The sequence below is a fragment of the Terrapene carolina genome, unplaced genomic scaffold (genome assembly GCF_002925995.2).
Source record: "Terrapene carolina triunguis isolate 2854851 unplaced genomic scaffold, T_m_triunguis-2.0 Scaffold90, whole genome shotgun sequence".
Taxonomy (NCBI): Eukaryota; Metazoa; Chordata; order Testudines; family Emydidae; genus Terrapene; species Terrapene triunguis.
Window position 1 is genome coordinate 94,775 of NW_020664441.1, and position 25,403 is coordinate 120,177.

Below are 25,403 nucleotides of genomic sequence, written 5' to 3' on the forward strand. Positions count from 1 at the left end.
TGCAAGGGTGCCATTTAGCGAGGGGAGGGGAGGGCTGAAGTCCCCCCACACCACGTGAATTTCATACCCTAGCTGGGAGCAACACTGCTTGCTCTGTCCTCTCCCCCACTCCCCTCACCAGCCCGGAGCAATGTGGCTCACTCTTCTCCTCTCCCTGGGCTGGCTATTTTTTGCTCAGCCAATAGGAATGCAGAAGTGTATCTGACAAAGCCAATAGCAGGGCTGGGAGCTTCTGCCGCACTTTTTTCAAATTCATTTTCTTGAAACAAACAGGCTCAGCGTCCAGGGAGTGGTCAGGGGAGGGAAGGTCGGAAGATGCTTGCTGCAGATTTCATCCTGATCTGCCCCCCACCTTCACATGTTGACATGTTACAAAGGCAGGAGCAAGCCCCTTGTGACACCAGTAGACACAGGGCTCCTCAGGCAGGGGAGGGGGCTGCTGCCCCAGGCACATTCAGGGGATAATTATCCCCACAGACAGCCCAGCTATGGAAGTTTCAGGCTGCAAGAGCGGTGCTGAAGGATGACCACCTGAGATCTTTCCCTGCTGTCAAGAAACAAACATGTTCTGTCACACCACAAACCTTGTTTAAATTACACTTAAAACATTCCCATTTTTTCCAACTCTCTAATTTTTTGGAGGAATGGCAGTACCCCAGTGTGGTGATTTAGTCTACCATTTAGTCCCACTTGTCTGTAAGAGTCTTTCCTTTGCCTACAATGGGTTTTGGGTCAGGTTACCAGGTAGGGCCATATAGGCTGTTACACACAAATGCTGATTCCTCTGTGAATACTTTGATCTTACCAAAACTCCCCAGGGTTGCATTTTTCTAGGGCCTTTTTCCTAGAACACCTTTTGAGGAGCTGCTGCTCCTTAATATATGTGCAGAATGATACAAGCAATTGCTTCCCTTAAGCAGCCATTTTATAGCTGTGTTCTGCTGTGCTGTATCTCCTTGTCTTCCAACTGGTAAGTAATCTTAGCTCCTGTTTACTTACTCTTTAATATTTCTGAGGTTGGCAGAGTCTCACAAAATTGAGTACTATCCGTGAATTTCATTGAAGTGATGTTTACTCTCTCAAATCCTTCCAACTTAATCCTTTGTATTTATCATAACTATTTGTCACTGTCCCCTATTTTACAAGGAAGGCCAAAAAAGAGTCTGTTGCTGCTCAGAAAAATGTTTATTTAAAGCAAGCCCTTCCTGAAGAGGGTGAGGGCAGAATTTCTGTGAAAGCTGAATTGTTGTTTAGAGAAACTCCTGAAAGGGGGAAACAGCCTAGCAGAGTCAGCCAGATCCTCAAGCCAGCAGGAGCAGCGACCCCCTGGACACTGATGATGTCATTAGAACATTTTCTAAAGTTTTGAATGGGCATTCTCTCCTCTGTGCTGATTGGCTATTTGCTTCAGTTCCCTCCTTCACAATCTTTTCACATCAGCTTCACTCTACAGATGCCCTTCTTACCCTCCTAATTCCTCCCTTTCCCCTTCTCACTTGTTCTGTCTCCCCACCCCCATCCTTCTCCTGTATTTCCAGTTAGCTAATCCATGCCTAACTCTACCAACACCAAAACAAAACAAATTAAATTTGTGGAACTAACATGCCTTTTGCTGCTGTGACATTGTTCTCACCAATCATATGTTACACCCCCTTCCTTTATACTGTGTTTGTGTTGTCTATTTAAATTATAAACTCTGTGTTTGTTCAGTGCCCAACACAATGGGGCCACTTTCTTGACTGGTCCCTAGGTGCTTCTGTAATAAACATGATATTAATTAATTAATTAATTAATCTCCTGACAGCAGAGGAATGTAGGGACTTAGGATTCCTAGGTTCAGTTCCAGGTTCATGAGGGGTGGGTGCTTGATTTATATGTAGGATAACAGACCAGTTAGTCTGTTAGCAGGTATAGGACTCTTCTGCTCCTGTTCTCACCTCCCTCTCTGATCCTATCCTACCCAAATCTATGCCTATGTAGCCCTCCCCTCCTTCTGTTGCTTTCCAACCCCTGCCCCTGGCTTCTGTCCCCTCCCATTGTGCTTCCCTCCTTCACTGGCTCCTGTTTCCCACTGTTCCCTACTCCCTTCTGGTTACAGTTCACACTCCCACTTTGCTTCTCCTCACCCTCTGGTTCCTCAACTCCCTTCTCCTCATGTTCCCTCACCTCATGTCTGTTGGTGAGAGAGACAAACTTTCAAACTACACAGAGCTCTTCCCTCAGAGTACCTTTCCTAGACCTGTAGAAGAGCAGGGGAAGTGCAGCCCAGTGGTGACTCCTAGAGCAAGGGGTGGGGGAAAGGAAAGTGGATGTGGTGGTGGTTGCTTTGAGAAGGGAAATCACTGACACAGGGAGTCTTTCTCTCCTCTGAAGGGTGTGTAATGGGGAGTGGCACCTGCTCATCATCAAGAGAGAAGGAAGAGGCTAAACATCATGGATAGTGGGAATTAAAGAAGAAAACAACAAGCCCTGAGATGAGTCCTATTCATCTGCATATTGCCAGGTGGAGCTTTGAGGCCTTGCTTGAGGACTCATGGGGATAGATGGTGTCAGAAGCAACTCAGCCCTCCAGGCACTTTGTCTGATGTACTTGGGAGAGGATAGGGGGCCAGTCATTAGAAGTTAGGGGCATTAACCCCAATGGTGGACAGCTGCTACAAAAGGAGGCTGATTTTGCTGTTCATTCTGCTGGTGATTTTGGGGCAGATTTTCAGGAGAGCCCAGGCTCCAGTCTTTTGAAAATCTGGACTAAAGTGTCACAGTGGGAACAGCTGAGTGTAGAGCTCTTTTGAAAATCTGGCCTCAAGTCCCCAGAGTTTCCCTGGATCTCACAGGTATGGGGTGGGCCTTCTGCCTTGAGAGAAGAAGAAACAAGCAGAAATGTATTCAAATAGAAAAGGGAAGAGCCACAGGTTTGTTTGTTTGTTTGTTTTTAATATGTCTAGCATTGGCATCTGCTCTCACCTGCCCTGTTTGTAACTGTAAAAACACACATCCCTATTCCCAGCAGGGTGCATTTCAAAAGGTATTTCATGAAACTGGTGATTTCTCTGAGCAGATACCAGCTTCAGCCCCAGCCCCAGCCCTGGGAACTTCAAAAGCAGGCACCACAATGGATGGGGCTTAGATGGGGTTGATTAGAATCCTCAGTGTCCTGGGGCCTATTTTGTTTTTATTCATTGCATATGAAAATTAATGTGTCAAAAGTCATTAAAATGCTCTAAAAAAGAATGCTGCAAGCTAAAGAATAAGAGTGCATTTTAGTAAATGCATTTTAATTAAGAGTTGGTTTTAAAAAATTATACCAAAGTGCTGGGGAGTTAGTTATCTTGAGTGGGCCCAGCTATATTTACATTTCCAAAGCTGGCAGGTCGGGCACATATAGAGAGTCCTTCCTGTAAGTGATGGAAAGAGACTTAATTTTCAGATTGTTCTTGCGTGACACACTGTACCTCAGGATAGCACCCTGTAACCCCGATATTCATCATTCATATATGGTTGTAATGTTTCATACAGGGCATGTCACGTGAGGTATCATATGAGAGGCCATGATCAACTGAAACCCATTGTCCTGCTCAATTATGTATATCATTAATGTGTATGAAGTTATGAGATTTTGCTGTGTGGTTCTTGCTGAAATGTGTTGTAAGTTTGAGAATCTCTACTGCCAGGTGGGTGTTAACCGACCATTAATTAACTCTATGACTCAGTTGCACAAGTCCACACAATGGGTGTTTACTTGATCACTGTGACTCAACAAAGCCCATCAGGCATGCAATCACTATGATGCAGCAAAGCCCACCAGGAATGTGTTGGCAAGTGTCTTCTAGGCACATGCACTAAGAATATAAAATAGGGGACAGTGGCACCATGCTGTGGCCTTTCTCCTCCCCCACCTACGCTGGAAGCAACAAGGACACTGAGAACACAAGAACTTCAACACAGGAGACTAGTCCCAGGTTCAAGTAAGAAACCTGTGTATTATGAATTGTAACATTTAATGGGGTGAGAAAACTGCTTGATCTAAATACTGCCTAGTGTTTTAAAGTTTAAGATTTAGATTTAGATTTAATTGGGGTTGGTCCTGCTTTGAACAGGGGGTTGGACTAGATGACCTCCTGAGATCTCTTCCAACCCTAATCTTCTAGGATTCTGTAATTGTGTGTTTACCTTTTATTTTCTTGGGTAACTACCTCTGACCTGTTATGCCTACCACTTATAATCAGTTAAACTCTATCTTTCTATAGTTAATAAATCTGTTTTATATTTTACCTAAAACAATGCATTTTGCTTGAAGTGCTTGGGAACTCTCAGCTCAGGTTATAAAGCCTAGTGTATATCCTCTCCACATTGAGGGAGGGGCGGACTGGGTACTAAACTTATACTGGTCAGGCTTCTGACTAGGGCAAGACAGTACAGCGCTGGGGAGCAAGACTGGGGAACTGGGGCGGCGGAATTGGCTGGAGCTTCTCTATTGTTGGTTTATGAGTGGCTTGGAGAAGCATTCATGTAACTCAGTTGGGTGTGTCCCTTCCTGTGGATGTCTGTGTAAGTGCAGTTTTTGCACTTTTGCACTGCCAGAGTTTTGTAGCTTGTCACAGCATCACAGTATGAGAGGGAACTCAGGCTGGTGGGACAGAGGGCTCAGTGGTACACCAGTTCCAGGTTGTACCCCAAGAACTCCATCACGCCTTGTAACAGTAGAGAGCAGACACCAGCTATGCACCCTGTTGAGCATGTATAAATGCATAAAGGAGGCAAAATATTACTTACCCCAGTCTTTGTAATTTGCAGTTTTGATGTTTCAGTCCCTCACATAGTAGTTCCACTCCAGAATCTCCTATATATTGATTATAACTGAGGTCCAGCTCTGTCAGGCTCTGGCTGGTTCTGAGAACAGTGGCAAGAGCCCCACAGCCAGCGGCTGTGACACCACACCCCCACAAGCTGCAGAAGAGAGAAATGCAGAGAAGGGGAATCAAGGTGTGAATGGAGCTCATCACAGCTCTTCTGACAGGTGACCCCATCCACTAGCCCCCATTCCTGACCAATCAGCATCGAGAATGAGCCAGCAGTCCTGCTACAGACTCTGTCCCAAGCCCCACTCCTTGTCCAGTGAGAAACCAGCAGTGGATGGGACTTCCTGTCTAAACCCCAACGCTTGCCCTTTACCCTTCACCAGTCAACAGTGAGAATGGCCTAGACACTGCAAATCTCTGCCACTGACCAATGAGGAATAAGGTTTGGGTAAGACTTCCTTCCTAAGCATCGCCCACTCACCCTTTCCATTGACCAACCAGAATTCAGAAAGGGTAAAAAGTTGCCCTTTAAGTCCTACCCACTCAGGTGAGACTTGGTACTGATCAGCCCTGGGATGGTGCGACCCAATCTGAGCTGGTCCATTGCTACAGGGAGGCTGTAGAGGAGCCACCTCCCCAGGCAGCTGGGCCAGGCTCAGAGTAGGAGAAGCTGGGAGATCCTGCTCTTCATGACTGGCACTAGCTCTGCTGCACCACTGCAGAACACAGCCATCTCTTGTCTCTGCCCCCAGCCCATCAGCTTCCAGCTCTGACCATCAGGCCTGGGAAGGGGAGGAAGCCAAACAGGCCAAACAGTGGCAGAATCACACCCACCTACCTCTGAGACCAGGGAACAAAGGCGTGAGAGACAACGAGAGGAAGATCCCCATAGCAGGGTGTTACCCAGGATCTGGGGAGGGAAAAGCCCCTGAAAGGAGGGCAACTGTGTGACCCTGTTGGCAGGGCCTGTTCCAGAGTCCACGGTGGAAAAAATCAATGATTTAAAAAAAATAATAATTAAAAATCAGATTTTATTTAAATCGGATTTTTGAGGAAAAAGATAGTTTTAATTAAGATACATTATAGCTCAAAGATATCTCATCATGAAATAGGGATTATAAATTCTAATGATATAGTATGAGACAATATTGTCATGTAATGTTTAAGAAAAATTTTGTAAATGAGTTCCAATAGTTCATGGATTAGGGACCCAATCTTATGGGGTTCCGGGGGCTTCTGGGACTCAGTGCTCGGTCCAGAAGATACCATCAGAGATGCTTAGTTTTGCAGTTCTCAAACTGTGGATTTGTGTCTCCAGAGATAACATGGTTGTTAACAGCAAAAATGTTTTTAAAATAAATACATAAATAATATATAGAGGTGAGAAATAACAGACCTCAACCCTATTGTCCCTCTGCAAATTTGTGTACACAGAATCAATCTCTTACCTCTCTCTAAAAGTGCAAAGTTTCAAAAAGTTCAATGAATAGAAGATTGTTGGGGGCAGAATAGATCTGGACAAGGAGAAGAAGTCTGAAGATAAATGTGAGAAGGGAGGGACAGGCAGTATAAACAAAAGTGAAACTGTTTGAACAGCATATTCTAGAAGTCTTGAGGTCTTTGAGTGTAGCTTCATTGATTTGAGGTCTCCCATACCATTCTCTCACTAGAAGGGAAAACCTATAATGGCAGCTGGCCGTAAAAGAGACCCAGTTTGGGAATATTTTAACAAAGTTCCTCTACCTGTGGGTAAGACAAGCATGCGTGCAAAATGCAAACAGTGCAACAAAGAAATGCAAGGCCTGGTTGCCTGAATAAAACAACATCATGAGAAGTGTTCCTTCTCAGGAGGAAGCTGCATTGAAGATGATGACAGGAATGTGTCTGAATATGCAGGATCTTCAGGTTGGTAAACTTTTTTATTTCATACTTCTTTCATAAGGACTGCCTGTCTTCCTTATGGACTATTTTTGAATTCTCATGTTTGTGCAAAAAATATAGTTGTTACTCTATGGTACTATCATTTTTTGATGCAGTTGTGATAAAAATAAAAAACTGAAATAGGCAGATCTTCCTTTTAAAATTTCACCTTTAAAATAGTACTGAGTGTCAGTGAATGCAATGAGTGATACTAAATGAGCAGTATGGTAATAATAATTAAATAACTGCATTGACTTATTTTGTTTAGGAGAATCCATCCTCAACATACATGATTCTGAAGACTATCCACCTTCAACAGTTATCTGCCTATTATACTGTTTCAGTTACATCATGTATGTCACATAGCTACAGTATATCACCTGTAGCAAAAAGAAAAAAAATCTCCATCATCCAGAAAGAACCATAGATAAGTTTGTGATAAGAACCAGCAGATTACAAAAAGAGGTAATTAATGAAAAAATTGCCCAGTTTGTTTATGCAACAAACTCCTTTCCGTATGATTGAGAACCCACACTTCATTAACATGATTCAGTCATTAAGACCAGGATTCAGTCCACCCAACAGAGCAGATGTCGCAGGCAAATTGCTGGATAAAGTGTATGAAAGAGAAATTGAGCAGTGTGCAAAAAGTCTAGAGTCTTGATGGGTGGAGCAATGTTCACAATGATCCTGTTGTATGTGGTTGTGTGACAACAGAAGAAGGAAATATCTTCCTTACAGAACCAATTGATACATCAGGAAATGCACACACAGCAGAATACTTATAAGAAGTAGCAGTAAAAGCTATAACAAACTGTGAAAAAAATCAAATGTCTAGTACGCAGCTTGGTCACAGACGATGCTGCAAATATATCCAAGATGAGAAGAAATTATTTAGAAGAGAGTGAAGAGAGTCCCAAGCTAATAACATACAGTTGCAGTGCTAATTTGATGCACCTCCTAGCCAAAGACTTCAGTGTTACAGAAATAAAAGCTAATGTTGTTGAAATTGCAAAATACTTCTGTAACCACCACTATGCAACAGCTGCTCTGAAAAACAGTGTGAGGAACCAAGCTAACTCTTCCACAAGACGTGCGATGGAACTCAATAGTGGACTGTTTTGAGCTCTATATCAAGAAATGGCCTAATCTGATGACAATTTGTGAACAAAATTGTGAAAAAATAGATGGCACTGACACAGCCAAAGTTCTCAACATTGGGCTTAAGAGAAATGTTGAACACATGCTGAGAACCCTGAAGCCTATTTCTGTAGACTTGAACAAAATGCAGGGAAATAGCTGTTTTATTGCTGACGCTGTTGAAATTTGGAAGGAACTGAGTGAGATCTTAAAAAGAGAAATATGCAATGACCGAGTTAAATTACAAGCATTAAAAAACACGAATGGGACAAGCACTATCGCCAGCTCATTTTCTTGCAAATATTCTCAATACTCGGTACCAGGGTCAAACCTTAACTGCTGAAGAAGAGGAGTTGGCTATGACATGGACATCCAGCAATCATCCCTCCATAATGCCAACTATAATAAACTTCAGAGCTAAAGGTGAACCATTCAAGAAATATATGTTTGCTGATGATGTTTTAAAGAAAGTCACACCAGTGAACTGGTGGAAGTCACTTAAGCACTTGGATTCAAAGACTGTTGAAGTGATAATCTCACTTTTAATAGCAGTAGCTTTTTCTGCCAGTGTAGAAAGAATATTTTCTTCCTTTGGAATAGTTCATTCCAAATTGAGAAATCGTTTGGGACCTGAAAAAGCAGGAAAGCTTGTTTTTCTTTTCCAGATTATGAACAAACAGGAAAATGAAGGTGAAGACAACTGAGTTAGCTGCAGAAGCCAATATTTTAAGTTTTTCATGTTGACCTGTCTGACATAGTTGATTTAATTTTTTTTAAATTTCATTTAACTATTTTAGTTAAAAACAATTTTAACAAAAACAACCCTAATTTTAAAACACTTGAATGTTTAACTAAATTCAAAAATTCATATGCTTGTTTTGTTAAAATATTATATGTTTGCTGTTGAAGAAAAATATCCAGAATACATAATGTTGTTGTTTAAGTTAAATAAAACAATTTAAATGTCTGTCTGGTGATGTTATCCTCCTAATACAGCATGGCAAGAAAATCCTCCAAATATTAATGATTAATCTGTTGAATTGGAAATAGTTCACCTCTCAATGACTTCATAAATATCTGCTTCAACTACCTTTGGTAAATGAAATAATCAAACAATCATTCATTTTCTGATATAGTTGTAAAACTAATCTGAAAAGTTTTCAAAATAAATCACTTCAAAAATGTATAGTGTGTACCTTCTAAAAAATGAAACCTACATCTATCTCTGAGTTGTGAAGAATATGTATTAAGGTTATAACAACCAACAAGAATGTACTTTTATGTAGAAATCCATGATTAAATCAAGTCTTCCTGACTAGTGATTTAAATCAAGATTTAAATCAAATCCACCCTGCCAGAGTCTCTGGTGGGGTTATACAAGCAGATGTTCTGCTGGTTTCTGTAACTTCTCTGCAGAGTCTGGGCTCCTGATGGAGCTGCCAGCCAGCTGAGTGGGTAACCATGGCACCAGTCTAGTTATGCATGTGCACCTCAAGGACCACCCACAAGCATAGATGTCTTTGCTCTTCTTCAAGGCCTCACAGCAAGTTGCCTGCACTCCCAAGTATAAGCCCTCCCCACCCCAACAGCTGCTAAATCTTGCACACATCAAGACATCCCTCCCACCAGAACTGTCACCTGCATGGACTCCTTCATCACCTCAGTTGCCTTAAAAATATTGTGACTCTTCCAAATGGGGAGGGGGACCCCAACATTTGGGAAAGAAAAAAAGTCCTGAATTTGTGCAAGGGAGAGAAGTCACCATGCCTTGGGGAGCCCCCAGGTGTTGTAAGGATTAGTAGAGCTCCCAAGATATTTTGGAGGTAAGAAGAGAGGAGCCTGCAATAGGGAAGAGATTCTAAGATTGGGTTGATCAGGGGGAGAAAAAACCCCAAAGATGTATGTGGGAATCTGAAGGGATAAACCCTAATTTGGGGGAGGGTGAAGAGAAGAACCCCAGAAGATTTAAAGTCTAAAAAAAAAAAAAAGAAGAGAGAAGAGACCTGAGAAGTTGAGGAGAAAAAGACCCCAAAGTGGGGGAGGACATGTCAGGGGAATGGACCTCAACTGGGATTAAAAGGAGACCTCCTCTGCCACCCAGGGGTAGTAACTAGAGTAAGGAAAGAACACCCCCCGAAAGAACACCCTCCCCCGCCACAGCATAATATCTTTGATGAGAGAGGTAAGACTAAGGCGGGATAATGATATACCCACTATGGTGCAGAGGGAGAGAGACCTTCAAGGAACAGCACTGAAAGTGGGGAAAGACCCTAAAGGAACTAGGGGACACCCGTGGGAAGTATTACAGGGGACAGAGGAGAATTAATAAAGATAGAGGGGGCAAGAGAGAAAGAATTAATGACATCTAGAGGGAGTCTTTAGGGAGCAGAGAGAAGGAGGATGAAAAAGGAGGAGATGGAGTGAGAGTCTTGCCACCCCAAACAGCTTTTATCATTAACTTTTGCACTGTTAATACATTCTCTACCGACAGCCAAAGATTCTGCATTAACATAATGCATAGGAATATTTCCTTCTTTAATTATCTCCCTTGAGACTAAAGATGGCCGGGTTTGGGTATATTTGGTTATCCTCCATATTTAAAAGTAACTGCATTAGAATCTATTATGGGGTTTGTGGGTGCTAATGCTGGGGTATTTTTAAAGTTTGGGCAATTCGTTCTTATGTGGCCAAGGGCCCCACAGAGATGGCAGATAACAGGTTTCCTTTTAGGGTAAGAGTTTTTGTGTGCTGAGCTTCCATGAGCTTTCCTACTAACATTGGGATTAGGTTGATTTTTAAACCCTTCCTTCCTTTTAAACTGGGGTGAATAAGGACTACTCTTCTCATGGTCTTATGCCCTTCACGGTTTCTATTTTCTATATATGCATCAGCAGTTTCTGCAGCCCTTAAAATCGAATCAGGCTCTCTATCACAGATTGCTGCTTTGATGTCTCCAGGAGCTATTTTTAGCAATTGGTCCAAAGTGATTAAATCTAGCAGTTTATCTAGAAATCCCCATAAGCTTTTGCTCCCATAACCCATGTTTTGACAAAACCCATCAATTTATGAGCACATTCCCCATAAGCAAAACCATTAGACATTTTGAAATTTCTAAATTTCAATTTATAACAGGGATCGGCAACCTTTGGCACGTGGCCCGTCAGGGAAATCTGGTGGCGGTCCGGGACGGTTTGTTTACCTGCAGCGTCCGCAGGTTCGGCTGATCGCAGCTCCCACTGGCCGCGGTTCACTGTTCCAGGCCAATGGGTGCTGTGGGAAGCGACGGCCAGCACATCCCTTGGCCCACGCCGCTTCCTGCAGTCCCCCATTGGCCTGGAACGGCGAACCGCAGCCAGTAGGAGCTATGATCAGCCGAACCTGCGGATGCTGCAGGTAAACAAACCATCCTGGCCCGCCAGCGGATTTCCCTGACAGGCCGCGTGCCAAAGGTTGCCGATCCTTGATCTATAAGATTCAGGTGTAATTTTAAAGCATTTCAAAACAGTTTCTTTAAACTTTACTTGATTCAAAGCATCCTCGTCCCCCATTTCATTAAATCACTCTTTGGCTTTTCTGGACAATTTGGTTTACAGGACAGGTATTCACTGGTCATCTGGAATCTTGTGACTATCACACAGATGCTCAAAGATAGACAAAAATGCTTCAATATATTCAGAGTCTTTATAAAAACTGGACATTTTTTCCCCAATTTTTGCAGTTGAGAGAAGATGGAATTCCAGACTGCAGTACATTTTTTTGCTCTTCCAGAGCTTGGAATGCGGCAACTTCTTTCTCAGCTTGCAGCTGTTCCATGCGCCTTCTGTGAGCCTCCTTGGCTCTCTCCTCAGCTTCCTTCTCAATCTGAGTGATTACTTTCTTCTCTTTCGATCAAAGTTTTGCCATTTCTCTCCCATGCTCAAGATGCTGCTTGTATTTCAGTGTTTGCATTCTGATTGCTTCTGCTGTAGCTGCACCTGGGGCAGGAGAAGGCAGAGACACTGCTTTCTGGTGACTGTCCGTGAACAAATTTCTCAGTTCTTGATCTGGGGTTTCCTTCTTACAGGATAATCCCCTTTGCAAGCACAAATCTTCAAGGGCTTTTCTGTCAAGACCCTCATATGTTCATGGCTCACTCATTGTAACTAATCTTTAAGCCTTAAAACTCTCAATATCAAAATTAAATTTTGAGTAGTGTGAGGTTCTGATCCAAAGCCTAATTGACCTGATTCTGTGGATCCTGCCCAAGACTACACCAAATGTCACCATGCCTAAGTGGGTCACAGACAAGAATACCAAATTGAGAACAGACAGTATGCAATAGGGGAGACACACCCCAAACTGGTGGTTTATTCTGTAATTAGATTTCACCAAGCCAGTAATAAAAGTGAAGTTCTGTATCACCACACTGGTTAACAAGAAGTCAAAGATGCAATCTCCTTAGGCATTCCAGGCGCTGGCTCACCACCCAGACAACTGGACTTTATGATGAGAGATTACTGAAAATCAGATTAATCACACATAAAGTTCTTCCAATCCCAAAGGATCAGCCACTTCACCAGGTCAATATATAATTCAGATCTTACCCAAAAGCCTCCTTTCCTGACAGAATACTACACTTGTAAAATTTACCCACTTCATACCCTTTTACAATGCCTTCACACTTGCACACAGAATCCCACATCACCCTATAATTTCCCTTACCCTCATTCAATCTACAGACTGCTCTCATATGCCCCACCTCACTGCTGACAATACCCATGGCAAGAAGATCTCAGTGCCCTGCTACCGACACAAGCTACTCAACTCCGTATTGAAATGATGCAAGACTGGAACCTCAAGGTAAACATACATCTCTTTCCTTTGATAACATACAAGGGGACTCAGACCCAAATCCCCTCATATCACAATCCCAGCTCTCCCAAGCTGCTCCCATTTATTCATCCATCATTCAATACAGCTGCACTTAACACCACGAATGCAGCTGGAGTGCATGCAGATCATTCCCAGTGGCTATTGCCAGATCCAGAGGGGCAGAGTTACGGATGCATGTGCATTTACCTTAACTCTATATTTCCTTATTTTCAGAAATTTGATTTTTGCTGAACTAGACATTCTGGAGGGGCATAAGCTATCGCCAGGAAACCTTAACTCTTCAGACTTCAACCATTTAATTTAGGCTATCGGATCATCAGGGCAGAGATTGTCTACATGTATTGTTGCTCCTTCTTCTGACAACCATGCCCCATTTTGACTTCAGCTTTATCTCTCTGCTGAGCAGTAGTAAGGGCCTTGCTGATCAGAGGAGAAATCAGTGATGAGGAAACAGGTACACTTAGAGTTTACCTAGTAACTCTCCTGCTGCTCACACAGCTCCCTCTCTCCCAAAGCTGCCTTTACACAAGACCTTGCATAACCTAAACACTGCATGTCTCTCCAAGAATAAAAGCTTGTTTACATCCTAAACAAAAAGAACATGGACACCTGTAACAGCACCACCTGGGGGCACCTGTCATGTCCAGTGCCTAGCACAGTGAGGCCCTGATCTCAGCCAAGGCATTTTTCCACTACTGCAATTCACTAATAAATAATACTACAACTACTGTAAACAAAATGTGGAATTTATTCTGTTACCACCTGAGTTGTTGATGGTTGACAGAATGAACAGAGGAGCTCATTGGAGCAACTTTTCATTGAGACATTGGAACCCAAATAGGAGACCCCCCCCACAGCATAATGATGGCTAATGAGCATCACTTGGATCTTCAAACTGGTGAGTCGCGAACCATGACTAAGGGACAAACACATGGAACATCTGTTTACCAAATCAATACTGTATTTGGTGCTCAAAAGTTAGATGCACAGAGGCTGTTCACAGGTAAGTTGTGGAAGAGTTTCTGTAAAAGGGTCAAATTTGATTGCTCAGTGTTTGGCTTCCAATTGAATTGCCAGAGTGTTTGGCTTCCAATTGAAGATTTGGTGAAAGACCTCCTCATGCACATTTGTTTCTACTGTAAATTAAAAATCCCTGTCACACAAACTTAAATATTTTTAGTCTTTACTTGAAAGTGGTCACATAAAGAAGCAACTCCTGCAAAATTACGCCTATTGTCATGTTCTGCTTTGGCTCATGCTTCACACCTGATATTGAGAGTAACTATGGCAGAGAAAAGTTGATGTTTCTTTTAATAAAAAGAATCAAAAAGACATTGATTTCTTACTTAAATCACATTAATTTAATTTTTTTAAAATTAAAATTAAATATTTTGCGTTTAAAAAATAAACATTTAAAATTAAATTTCAATTTATGACATTCTATATTAAGGCATAAACTTAGTATAATCTATTTAAATAATTTACATTAAATAAAGATGATATTCAAAAAGTATGTGTTTGTTGCTGAATTGGAGGAAGTCATCAGCTCAGCACCTAGCAACACCGAGAACACCGGCCCAAGCTAGGGATTGACTTCTGGCTCCCTGCTGCGGAACTGTGAACTCTGGAAGCCCCAACTCCCTACCTCTAAGGCTCCTGACTCAGCCACTGTTCCGAGGGCTTCTAGGTTCCCAGCTCCCCATCAATCCAGTAGGGCTGATGGGGAGCCAGGAATCTAGAAGGCCTGGGTCCATGGCTGAGCTAAAAGAGTGGTTCTCAACCTTTTTGGTCTCAGGACCCATTTGGAAACCTTGATGGCCTTTTGCAACCCAGTAAATAGCTTTAGTGCAAAAAATGTTTGGTTTAGAATACATTTCTTAACCATGATATATGATATATACATTAACGTAATAAGTACTAAATGCAACAAATATTAAAATATAGTACTTAAGAATTTGTTGTATAAATCCTATGTTCTGAGCATTTCAACCTGTAAGAATGTGTCAAAGGGGCTCATGGGAGGCCCTGGGGATCATGGCCTGCCCCTGGGGATGAGAGGCCCTCGAGGGTGTAAAGCCCACCATGCACTCACCTGCAGCAGCAACTCCAATCCTGCAAGGCTGTCTAGCTCCCAGATCCAGGCGTTGTGACCTGGTGCATGGGGTCCCAGTGCCACTCACTCAAATTTGATAAAACTTTGACTGTTTTCAGGCTGGAGCAAAATTAGGTTTTTAGGGACAACTGTTTAGGGAGTGTCGTAGAAAGAATCACCCACGCACTGATTTTAGTTCACAGACTCAGAGCCTGAGGCCTTTATTGCAATACGTACCAAACGTGTTTGGGGTGCAGTTCGAAAACTGACACCCCGAGGACCGCTCGCAGGCGGCTTTTATTTCATTAAACCGCAAGCAAAGTACAAACAATACGTCATGAGTTAAGAAATTGGGGTTGGGGTCAGTCCCCCCTTCCCGGTACCTTCCTCATTATTTTTCCAAGAATTGGGTGTTTTATTTGGGTACAGGGGCGTTTGGTGGTTTTCCCCCAGGGGTGGTACTTGGCACCAGTTTGGGTACATTTCTCGGCAAGGTACATGTTATTTTCCGGGGTTTTACGGTTAAGGGGGTTACTATGGGACGCCTAAAGAAGATTTATGATTGGCTAGTTTTGCAGATAGCTGGAATTGGAAAGTTTGCAGATAGCTGCAACTGCAAGAGTGATCAGCCCTTTGCAAAGCAATTTCTTAATGTAAGCGGATATTCTGTTTTCGTAAACAAGCGGTTATTATTATATTTCATAAACTTGCGGTTATTATATTGCTAAAGCAGTTTCTGTTGTAGCCTTTAGCATTGTTCTTTGTTTTTTTTCTCCCCCCTCCTCTGGCCATTACCCTTGACCGAGTTTGGCAGAGAACTGTGTTGTTCAGTCTTGCTCAGGGCTAGGCCTGTACTGCTCTGTGTAAGGGTAGTCAGTATAACAGATCTCTGTTGGAGGGTTTATTTCGGGGCCTTCAGATTCACAGCTTTGGCTATTAAAAAGAAGGCCCCCCTGTTCTATTTCCCCACAGGAGTAACTGATAATCAGCACTGTAGGAGTCTGGGTATGATATCAACTATCAGGGGGTAGCCGTGTTAGTCTGTATCCACAAAATGCATCTGAAGAAGTGAGGTTTTTTACCCACGAAAGCTTATGCCCAAATAAATCTGTTAGTCTTTAAGGTGCCACCAGACTCCTTGTTGTTTTTGTGTATGATAGAGACCCCCTACACTTCCCTGCCCTCTGTGTGTGTGTGTGTGTGTGTGTGTGTGTGTGTGTGTGTGTGTGTGTATCAGAGAGAGATTCCCTTTCACACACGCACACACATACCCGTGTGTGTGTGTGGGGGAGAGATCCCCTCTGCACTCCATCTTCAGGGACCCACAGACAAAGAAAGGACTTTGGGAGCAAAATCAATGGATTTTGATCTTAAATGACATTCTTAAATTGTCCAGAGGTTAGTACCCTGGAGGACACAACAAAACAAGCCATTCTCACAGCTTTGCACTTCCCTTGTATTTTTCAGTTCACGCAACAGACTGTCATCCCGCATATCCTGAAAACACTGGCCACCCTTTATCAAAGAGGATGAACAATCCCTTAGTGTGTTGTGGAAAGTCTGAGGCAGCCATTGTGGGAACTTAGAGAGCAGGGCTAGTCAGCAGGGGCCTTATCTCAGAAACATTCAGGGGATGGGGGGTGAAACTGTGTCAACATATAGAACATTATATGTGGTTATATTATATCATACAAAGTCGTGGAGGTGGGGAGTGGAAGACATAATAGAGCATATAGACCTATGAAAAGTCCAAAAGGGCAACTGCCCTACAGCATATGACGCCCCGCTGGTAAGTATCTGAAGATGTAAACGTGTTTTTACAGCATTACAGAAAGATTTGGGGAGAGGGGAGAAGCCAGGACCAGTGTTTTGGGGAGCTGTGCATACTGGGGTATCCTGATGTGTAAATAGTATATTCTCCTCCCCAAAGGAAGGAGGCACCTATGGTTTGGGCTAACAATAAACTAGTGAGACCTGTATTGTTTTGTTCTTCCCACTTGGACAGGATAATAAAAAGGTTGAGACCTATTCCCTGGCTTTGGCACAAGGAGACAGGGTCCATTTACACAGTACACAGGAGTCCCAAGTGCTTCTATAAGAATAACCTGAGATGGGAACTTTCCAGCTGCAGCAGAATAAGCAGCTGGTTCCTACATGCCCTGTTATTCTCCAAACCAGTTAAATGGATGAACTTGCTGTGCTGGTCCCATTTTTCCAGGAGAAGACCCAAAAATCTGACCCATCAAAAAATGCCAGAGAGATTGGCTGTTACAGCCCCGAAACTCAGGGGATCTTTTGCCTTCTGTGATTTACTCGGTAACTCAGGTAAGCAAAATAAAAATTTTCCCGTATGTTGTAAGGAAGTAGGAAGGGGTAGGAGTCTGCTGACTAGCCCAGTGAAGGGAGCTGCACTGATCCCAAGTGCTCTGATAGCTCAGGACTTTGTTGTTACCTCAACTCCCCAAATTCAGCTTATTATTTGTCACTTGGCTGGGCCTAGAACTATGCAAATTGCCATCTCACAAAATTAAACATCTTTGTGTTACAAACAATACACTATACCTACATCACACCTCTAAGAAGTCCTGTCTTCTAGCCCCTAACGGGGAAAAGCTGCCCATCTGTCAATACCCCATCCTGGTCTCTTTTCTGTGTGTGAGCTCTCTCCTCCTCACGCTACATCCCCATTTCTCCATCCCTCTTTCCTGACTTTCATTCTCTTTCAACCAACACTCAGTCTTCTATGGGATACAGACCTTTCTGAAAGTACACCACATTCCCCGCATCCAACCCTGCCCCCTACACACCTTGATCTGCCAATTCCTATCTAAATTTAACCTTTGGGCAGTACATCACCACACTCCTCATAACCAGCAACTTGCCTGGTCGGTGATTTGCAGACCTCATATGTCTTTTTGGGGCTGTTGTCAATCAAGGTTCGGCGGGTGATGGTGGGGAGTGAGCTGTCACTTCCACTTTCTACAGAGAACCCCTTCTCTGCAGCACATTACAGCCACAACATGGGGAGGGGTAGGAAGGAGCACTGAACCAGGCTCACATGCCACCCCTATTAGTTGACCTAGTACTTCCCCCTGCCAGTGCAGGATTGCTCTCTGCAATGTGTGTTCCAGTGAGTTGTCTAGTAGAGAATTAAGACGTCCCAAGTGATGGAGCTTCCATCTGGAGACTATTTCATGGGATATTAGATCTCATAGCAGATCTCTCAGAGCAATATAGCAGTGAAGCAGACATCCTTCAGCTGTGTGTCTTCCCTCCCCATACCCCCAACAGTGAGTTACTAATCCCTCACCCTCCTACACCGTATGAAGGACAGAAGGGGCAACTATCACAAGGAAGAGGAACCACCATCACTGTAAGACTCTCTGCGAGTCCATGGAATGGGGAGAAGAATTATCAGTCACTGATTACCAGTGAAGTGTCCTGGAACAGCTGCATCTCCTGTCACCTATTGCAGTGAGGAACCAGTGATCTGTAGGTTTCACTCCTCGGGAGGGAACAGGAAGCTGCACTTGCACTGGGCGGGGGAAATGGAGCCCAGTGGTGACTCCTAGAGCATGGGGTGGAGGAAAGGAAAGTGCATGTGGTGGTGGTTGCTATGAGCAGGGAAATCACTGACCCAGGGAGTCTTTGAGTGCAGCTGGTATGTTCTCTCCTCTGGAGGGTGTGTAATGGGGAGTGGCACCTGCTCATCATCAAGAGAGAAGGAAGAGGCTAAACATCACTGATAGTGGGAATAAAAGAAGAAAACAAACAGCCCTGAGATGTGTCCTATCCATCTGCAAACTGCCAAGCAGAGCTCTGAGGCCTTGCTTGAGGGCTGTTGAGGATAGATGGCGTCAGAAGCACCTCAGCCCTTCAGGCAGTGCGTCTGATGTTCTTGGGAGAGAATGGGGGGGCCAGTCATTAGAGGTTAAGGGCATTAACCCCAACGGTGGAGAGCTGCTGCAAAAGGATGTTGATTTTGCTGTTCACTCTGCTGGTACTTTTGGGGCAGATTTTCAGGAGAGCTGAATTTCCAGGGTTCAAGTCTTCTGAAAATCTGGGCAGAATTGTCATAGTGGGAGCTGCTGAATCTTGAGCTCTTTTGAAAATCTGGCCTCAAGTCCACAGAGTTTCCCTGGATCTCACAGGCATGGATGGGCCTTCTGCCTTGAGAGAAGAAAGAAGCAGAAATGTGTTGAAATTGAAAAAGGAAGAGCCACAGCTTTCCCCAAAGGTGTTTTTTTTTTAATACAAGGAGTCCAGCACTGGCATCTGCTCCAGCCTGCTCTGTTGGTAACTGTAAACACACAACCTCACTCCCAGCAGGCTGCACTTCAAAGGATATTTCATGAAATTGGTGCTGTTTCTGAGCAGACACCAGCTTCAGCCCCAGCCCTGGAAACCTCAAAGGCAGGGGCCACTATGTGTGGATTAGAATCCTCAGTGTCCTGGAGCCTCTTTTGTTTTCATTCGTTTTATATGAGAATTAAAATGTCAAAAGTCATTAAAATGACTTAAAAAGTAGGTTGCAAGCTAAAGGGTCAGAGTGCATTTTAGTAAATGCATTTTAATTAAAAGTTTGTTTTAAAACTTATACCAAGGGGCTGTGGAGTTAGTTGTCTTGGTTGGGCCCAGCTAGATTTACATTCCCAAATACAGCAGGCTTGGCACATATTGTGAGTCCTTCATGCAAGTGCTGGAGAGACACTTGGTTTTCAGATTCTCATTGTAACTGCAGAGAGCAGAGACCAGCTACGTGCCCTGTTGAGCACTTTACATAAAGGACACCCGTAAATGCATAAAGGAGGCTAAATGTTACTTACCGCAGACTCTCTAATTTGCAGTTTGGATGTTTCAGTCCCTTACACAGCAGCCGCACTCCAGAAACTCCCAGATAATTATAACCCAGCTCCAGCGTTGTCAGGTACTGGCTGATTCTGAGAACAGCAGCAAGATCCCCAGAGCCAGTGTCGGTGACACCGCACTTCCACAAGCTGCAGGAGACAGAAAGGGAGAAAATGGGGATCATCGTGTGAACGGGCTTGTGACAGCTCTTCTGACCCACCCATCAACCCCTCTGCCTCACCAATCAGAACAAGTCAGAAGTCCTGCTACCGACTCTGTCCCAAGCCCCACCCCTTGTCCAGTGAGAAACAAGCAGTGGGTGGGACTTCCTGTCTAAACCCCAACACTGCTGCTCCACTACAGGATGCAGCCGTCTCCTGTCTCTGCCCCCAGCTCTGACAGTCAGGCCTGATGAGGTGAGCACTAGCTGTATTACACCCACCTTCCTCTGAGACCAGGGATGAAAGCAGTAGAACCCAGAACCCATGGAGGGGTAAAGTTGGGTGCCTTATACCCTGAGCCCAGGACAGGAAAGGGTGGGGTACCTAAATTAACTAAATTATGGCTTGAGCCCACAGAAGGGTAAAGATGGGTGCCCTAGAATGTGTGCAGATAACAGAGTCAGAGACTTACAGGGTGATGGCAGGGGGAAAAGGGCTAAATTTGAGGGTAATAATTAAGACTATATTGCTGGTATGGAGATCCACATGGTAGTCTAGATGAGCATATTACCATTTTGGATGTGGATTCACTTCTTGACAGCTATAATCAAAACTACCCTACTCCAGTGCATATAGAGCAAAATCAATGGATTTTGATCTTAAATGACATTCTTAAATTGTCCAGAGGTTATTAGCCTGGAGGACACAATAAAAAAAAAAGCCATCCTCACAGCTTTGCTCTTCCTTTGTTTTTTCCAGTTCATACAACCATCTGTCATCAGGCACACCCTGAAAACACAGGCCATCCTTTATCAAGGAGGATGACTAAGCCCTTAGTGTGCTGTGGAAAGTCTGAGGCAGCCCTTGTGGGAACTTACACAGCAGGGCTAGTCAGCAGGGGCCTCATCTCAGAAAAATTCAGGGGGTGGGGGTTGAAGCTATGTTAGCTTATAGAACATTATATGTAGTTATATCGTACACAGTCAGGGAGGGCGCATAATGAAGCATATAGACCTATGGAAAGACGGTGGGGGGGGCAGGAGCAACTGCCCCATAGTGAATGACGCCCCTGCTGGTAAGTATCAGAAGATATAAAATGTGTTTTTACAGCACTACAGAAAGGCACAGATTCGAGGAGAGGGGAGAAGCCAGGATCAGTGTTTTGGGCAGCTGTGCACACTGGGGTATCCTGAGGTGTAAATGGAGCATTTGGGCAATCCCCTTCCTTGGGGAAGGAGAAAGATAAACCGGTGATACCTGTTTTGTTTTGTTCTTCCCCCTTGGACAGGATAATGTGCAAAAGGTTGAGACCTATTCCCTGGAAGAATTATCAGTCACTGATTACCAGTGAAGTGTCCTGGAACAGCTGCATCTCCTGTCACCTATTGCAGTGAGGAACCAGTGATCTGTAGGTTTCACTCCTCGGGAGGGAACAGGAAGCTGCACTTGCACTGGGCAGGGGAAATGCAGCCCAGTGGTGACTCCTAGAACATGGGGTGGGGGAAAGGAAAGTGCATGTGGTGGTGGTTGCTATGAGCAGGGAAATCACTGACCCAGGGAGTCTTTGAGTGCAGCTGGTATGTTCTCTCCTCTGGAGGGTGTGTAATGGGGAGTGGCACCTGCTCATCATCAAGAGAGAAGGAAGAGGCTAAACATCACTGATAGTGGGAATAAAAAGAAAACAACAAGCCCTGAGATGAGTCCTATCCATCTGTATACTGCCAGGCGGAGCTTTGAGGCCTTGCTTGAGGACTCCTGAGGATAGATGCCAGCAGAAGCACCTCGACCCTCCAGTCAGTGCAGCTGATATTCTTGGGAGAAAATGGGGGGTGGAGGTGGACATTAGAAGTTAGTGGCATTAACCCCAATGGTGGACAGCTGCTGCAAAAGGAGGCTGATTTTGCTCTTCATTATGCTGGTGCTTTGGGGGCAGATTTTCAGGAGAGCTCAGCTTCCAGGATGCAGGTCTTCTGAAAGTCTGGGCAGAATTGTCATAGTGGGGGCTGCTGAGTGTTGAGCTCTTTTGGAAATCTGGCCTCAAGCCCCCAGAGTTTCCCAGGTTCTCACAGGTATGGGGTGGGCCTTCTTCCTTGAGAGAAGAAGAAACAATCAGAAATATATTGAAATAGAAAAGGGAAGAGCCACTTCTCTTTTTCCCAAAGGGTTTTGTATTTTTTAGAATGAGTCCGGCATTGGCATCTGCTCTCACCTGCCATGTTTGTAACTGTAAACACACATCCCTATTCCCAGCAGGCTGCATTTCAAAAGGTATTTCATGAAACTGGTGCTGTCTCTCAGCAGACACCAGCTTCAGCCCCAGCCCTGGGAACTTCAAAGGCAGGAACCACGATGGGTGGGGCTCAGATGGGGTGTATTAGAATCCTTAGTGTTCTGGTGCCTCTTCTGTTTTTATTCATTTTATATGAAAGTTAAGGTGTCAAAAGTCTTTAAAATGATCTAAAAAGTAGGCTGCAAGCTAAAGGGTAAGAATGTATTTTAGTAAATGCATTTTAATTAAGAGTTGGTTTAAAAAAAAATTATACCAAGGGGCTGGGGAATTAGTTTTCTTGGGTGAGCCCCGCTATACTCCCATTTCCACACCTGGCAGGCTGGGGGCATATAGTGAATCCTTCCTACAAGTGCTGGAGAGACACTTGATTTTCAGATTCTCCCTGCAACTGCAGAGAGCAGAAACCAGCTACACACCCTGGTGAACACTTCAAAGGACACCCATAAAGTCATAAAAGAGGCCAAATGTTACTTACCGCAGACTCTCTAATTTGCAGTTTGGGTGTTTCAGTCCCTCACACAACAGCCACACTCCGGAATCTCCCAGATCATTATTACCTAGCTGCAGCTTTGTCAGGCTTTGGCTGGTTCTGAGAACAGCGGCAAGATCCTCACAGCCAGCATCTGTGACACCACACCCCTGCAAGCTGCAGAAGACAGAAATGCAGAGAAGGGTATCATGGTGTGAATGGGGATCTTCAGCTCTTCTAACAGGTGACCCTGCCCACCAGTCCCTCTGCCTCACCAATCAGCATTAAGAATGAGCCAGAAGTCCTGCTACAGACTCTTTCCCAAGCCCCACCCCTTGTCCAGTGGGCCCAGCTATACTTACATTTCCAAACCCAGCAGGCTGGGCACAAATAGTGAGTTCTTCCTGCAAGTGCTGGAGAGACACTTGATTTTCAGATTCTCCTTGTAACTGCAGAGAGCAGACACCAGCTACGCACCCTGTCGAGCACTTTACATAAAGGACACCCGTAAATGCATAAAGGAGGACAAATGTTACTTACACCAGTCTCTGTAATTTGCAGTTTGGATGTTTCAGTCCCTCACACAGCAGCCGCACTCCGGAATCTCCAAGTTCAGGATTACTGAGCTGCAGCTCTGTTAGGCACTGGCTGATCCTGAGAACAGCGGCAAGATCCCCACAGCCAGCAGCTGTGACACCGCACCCCGACAAGCTGCAGAACAGAGAAAGGCAGAGAAAGGGGATCATGGTGTGAATGCGGCTTGTCACAGTTATTCTGACAGGTGGCTCTGCCCACTGGCCCCTGGGCCTGACCAATCAGAATCTGTGGATCACAAGCTAAATAGGAGTCAACAGTGTAACGCTGTTGCAAAGAAAGCAAACATCATTCTGGGATGTATTAGCAGAAGTGTTGTAAGAAAGACAAGAAGTAATTCTTCCACTCTACTCCACACTGATAAGGCCTCAACTGGAGTATTGAGTCCAGTTCTGGGTGCCACATTTCAAGAAGTTTGTGGACAAATTGGAGAAAGTCCAGAGAAGAGCAACAAAAGTGATCAAAGGTCTACAAAACATGACCTATGAGGGAAGACTGAAAAAATTGGGTTTGTTTAGTCTGGAGAAGAGAAGACCAAGGGGGACATGATAACAGTTTTCAAGTACATAAAAAGTTGTTACAAGGAGGAGGGAGAAAAATTGTTCTCCTTAACCTCTGAGAATAGGACAAGAAACAATGGGCTTAAACTGCAGCAAGGACAGCTAAGGTTGGACATTAGCAAAAACTTACTGTCAGGCTAGTTAAGCACTGGAATGACAATGACTGGAAGTTAGCTAATGTAACGCCAATATTTAAAAAGGGCTCTAGAGGTGATCCTGGCAATTACAGACCGGTAAGTCTAACGTCTGTACCAGGCAAATTAGTCGAAACAATAGTTAAGAATAAAATTGTTCGACACATAGAAAAACAAACTGTTGAGCAATAGTCAACATGGTTTCTGTAAAGGGAAATTGTGTCTTACTAATCTATTAGAATTCTTTGAAGGGGTCAACAAACATGTGGACAAGGGGGATCCAGTGGACATAGTGTACTTAGATTTCCAGAAAGCCTTTGACAAGGTCCCTCACCAAAGGCTCTTATGTAAATTAAGCTGCCATGGGATAAAAGGGAAGGTCCTTTCATGGATTGAGAACTCGTTAAAAGACAGGGAACAAAGGGTAGGAATTAATGGTAAATTCTCAGACTGGAGAGGGGTAACTAGTGGTGTTCCCCAAGGGTCAGTCCTCAGACCGATCCTATTCAACTTATTCATAATGATCTGGAGAAAGGGGTAAACAGTGAGGTGGCAAAGTTTGCAGATGATACTAAACTGCTAAAGATAGTTAAGACCAAAGCAGACTGTGAAGAACTTCAAAAAGATCTCACAAAACTAAGTGATTGGGCAACAAAATGGCAAATGAAATTTAATGTGGATAAATGTAATACACATTGGAAAAAATAACCCCAACTATACATATAATATGATGGGGGCTAATTTAGCTACAACAAGTCAGGAAAAAGATCTTGGAGTCATCGTGGATAGTTCTCTGAAAATGTCCTCGCAGTGTGCAGAGGCGGTCAAAAAAGCAAACAGGATGTTAGGAATCATTAAAAAGGGGATAGAGAATAAGACTGAGAATATATTATTGCCCTTATATAAATCAATGGTACACCCTCATCTCAAATACAGCGTACAGATGTGGTCTCCTCATCTCAAAAAAGATATACTGGCACTAGAAAAGGTTCAGAAAAGGGCAACTAAAATGATTAAGGGTTTGGAACGGGTCCCATATGAGGAGAGATTAAAGAGGCTAGGACTCTTCAGCTTGGAAAAGAGGAGACTAAGGGGGGATATGATAGAGGTATATAAAATCATGAGTGATGTGGAGAAAGTGGATAAGGAAAAGTTATTTACTTATTCCCATAATACAAGAACTAGGGGTCATCAAATGAAATTAATAGGCAGCAGGTTTAAAACAAATAAAAGGAAGTTCTTCTTCACGCAGCGCACAGTCAACTTGTGGAACTCCTTACCTGAGGAGGTTGTGAAGGCTAGGACTATAACAGAGTTTAAAAGAGAACTGGATAAATTCATGGTGGTTAAGTCCATTAATGGCTATTAGCCAGGACGGGTAAGGAATGGTGTCCCTAGCCTGTCTGTCAGAGGGTGGAGATGGATGGCAGGAGAGAGATCACTTGATCATTGCCTGTTAGGTTCACTCCCTCTGGGGCACCTGGCATTGGCCACTGTTGGTAGACAGGATACTGGGCTAGATGG

General features: G+C 43.9%; 1 protein-coding gene across 1 annotated transcript in view; it reads right to left on the reverse strand.

Annotated features, from left to right (window-relative positions):
• Positions 1–25,403, reverse strand: part of LOC112117582 (NACHT, LRR and PYD domains-containing protein 3-like) — a 475,696-nt gene that overhangs the window by 6,534 nt on the left and 443,759 nt on the right. Inside the window, exons 9-12 of the mRNA XM_026650507.1 lie at positions 23,132–23,302; positions 22,598–22,768; positions 19,650–19,820; positions 4,774–4,947 (exon numbers count right to left, since the gene is read on the reverse strand). Of these exons, the coding sequence (XP_026506292.1) occupies positions 4,774–4,947; positions 19,650–19,820; positions 22,598–22,768; positions 23,132–23,302 (687 nt within the window). The remainder of the gene's footprint in view (positions 1–4,773; positions 4,948–19,649; positions 19,821–22,597; positions 22,769–23,131; positions 23,303–25,403) is intronic.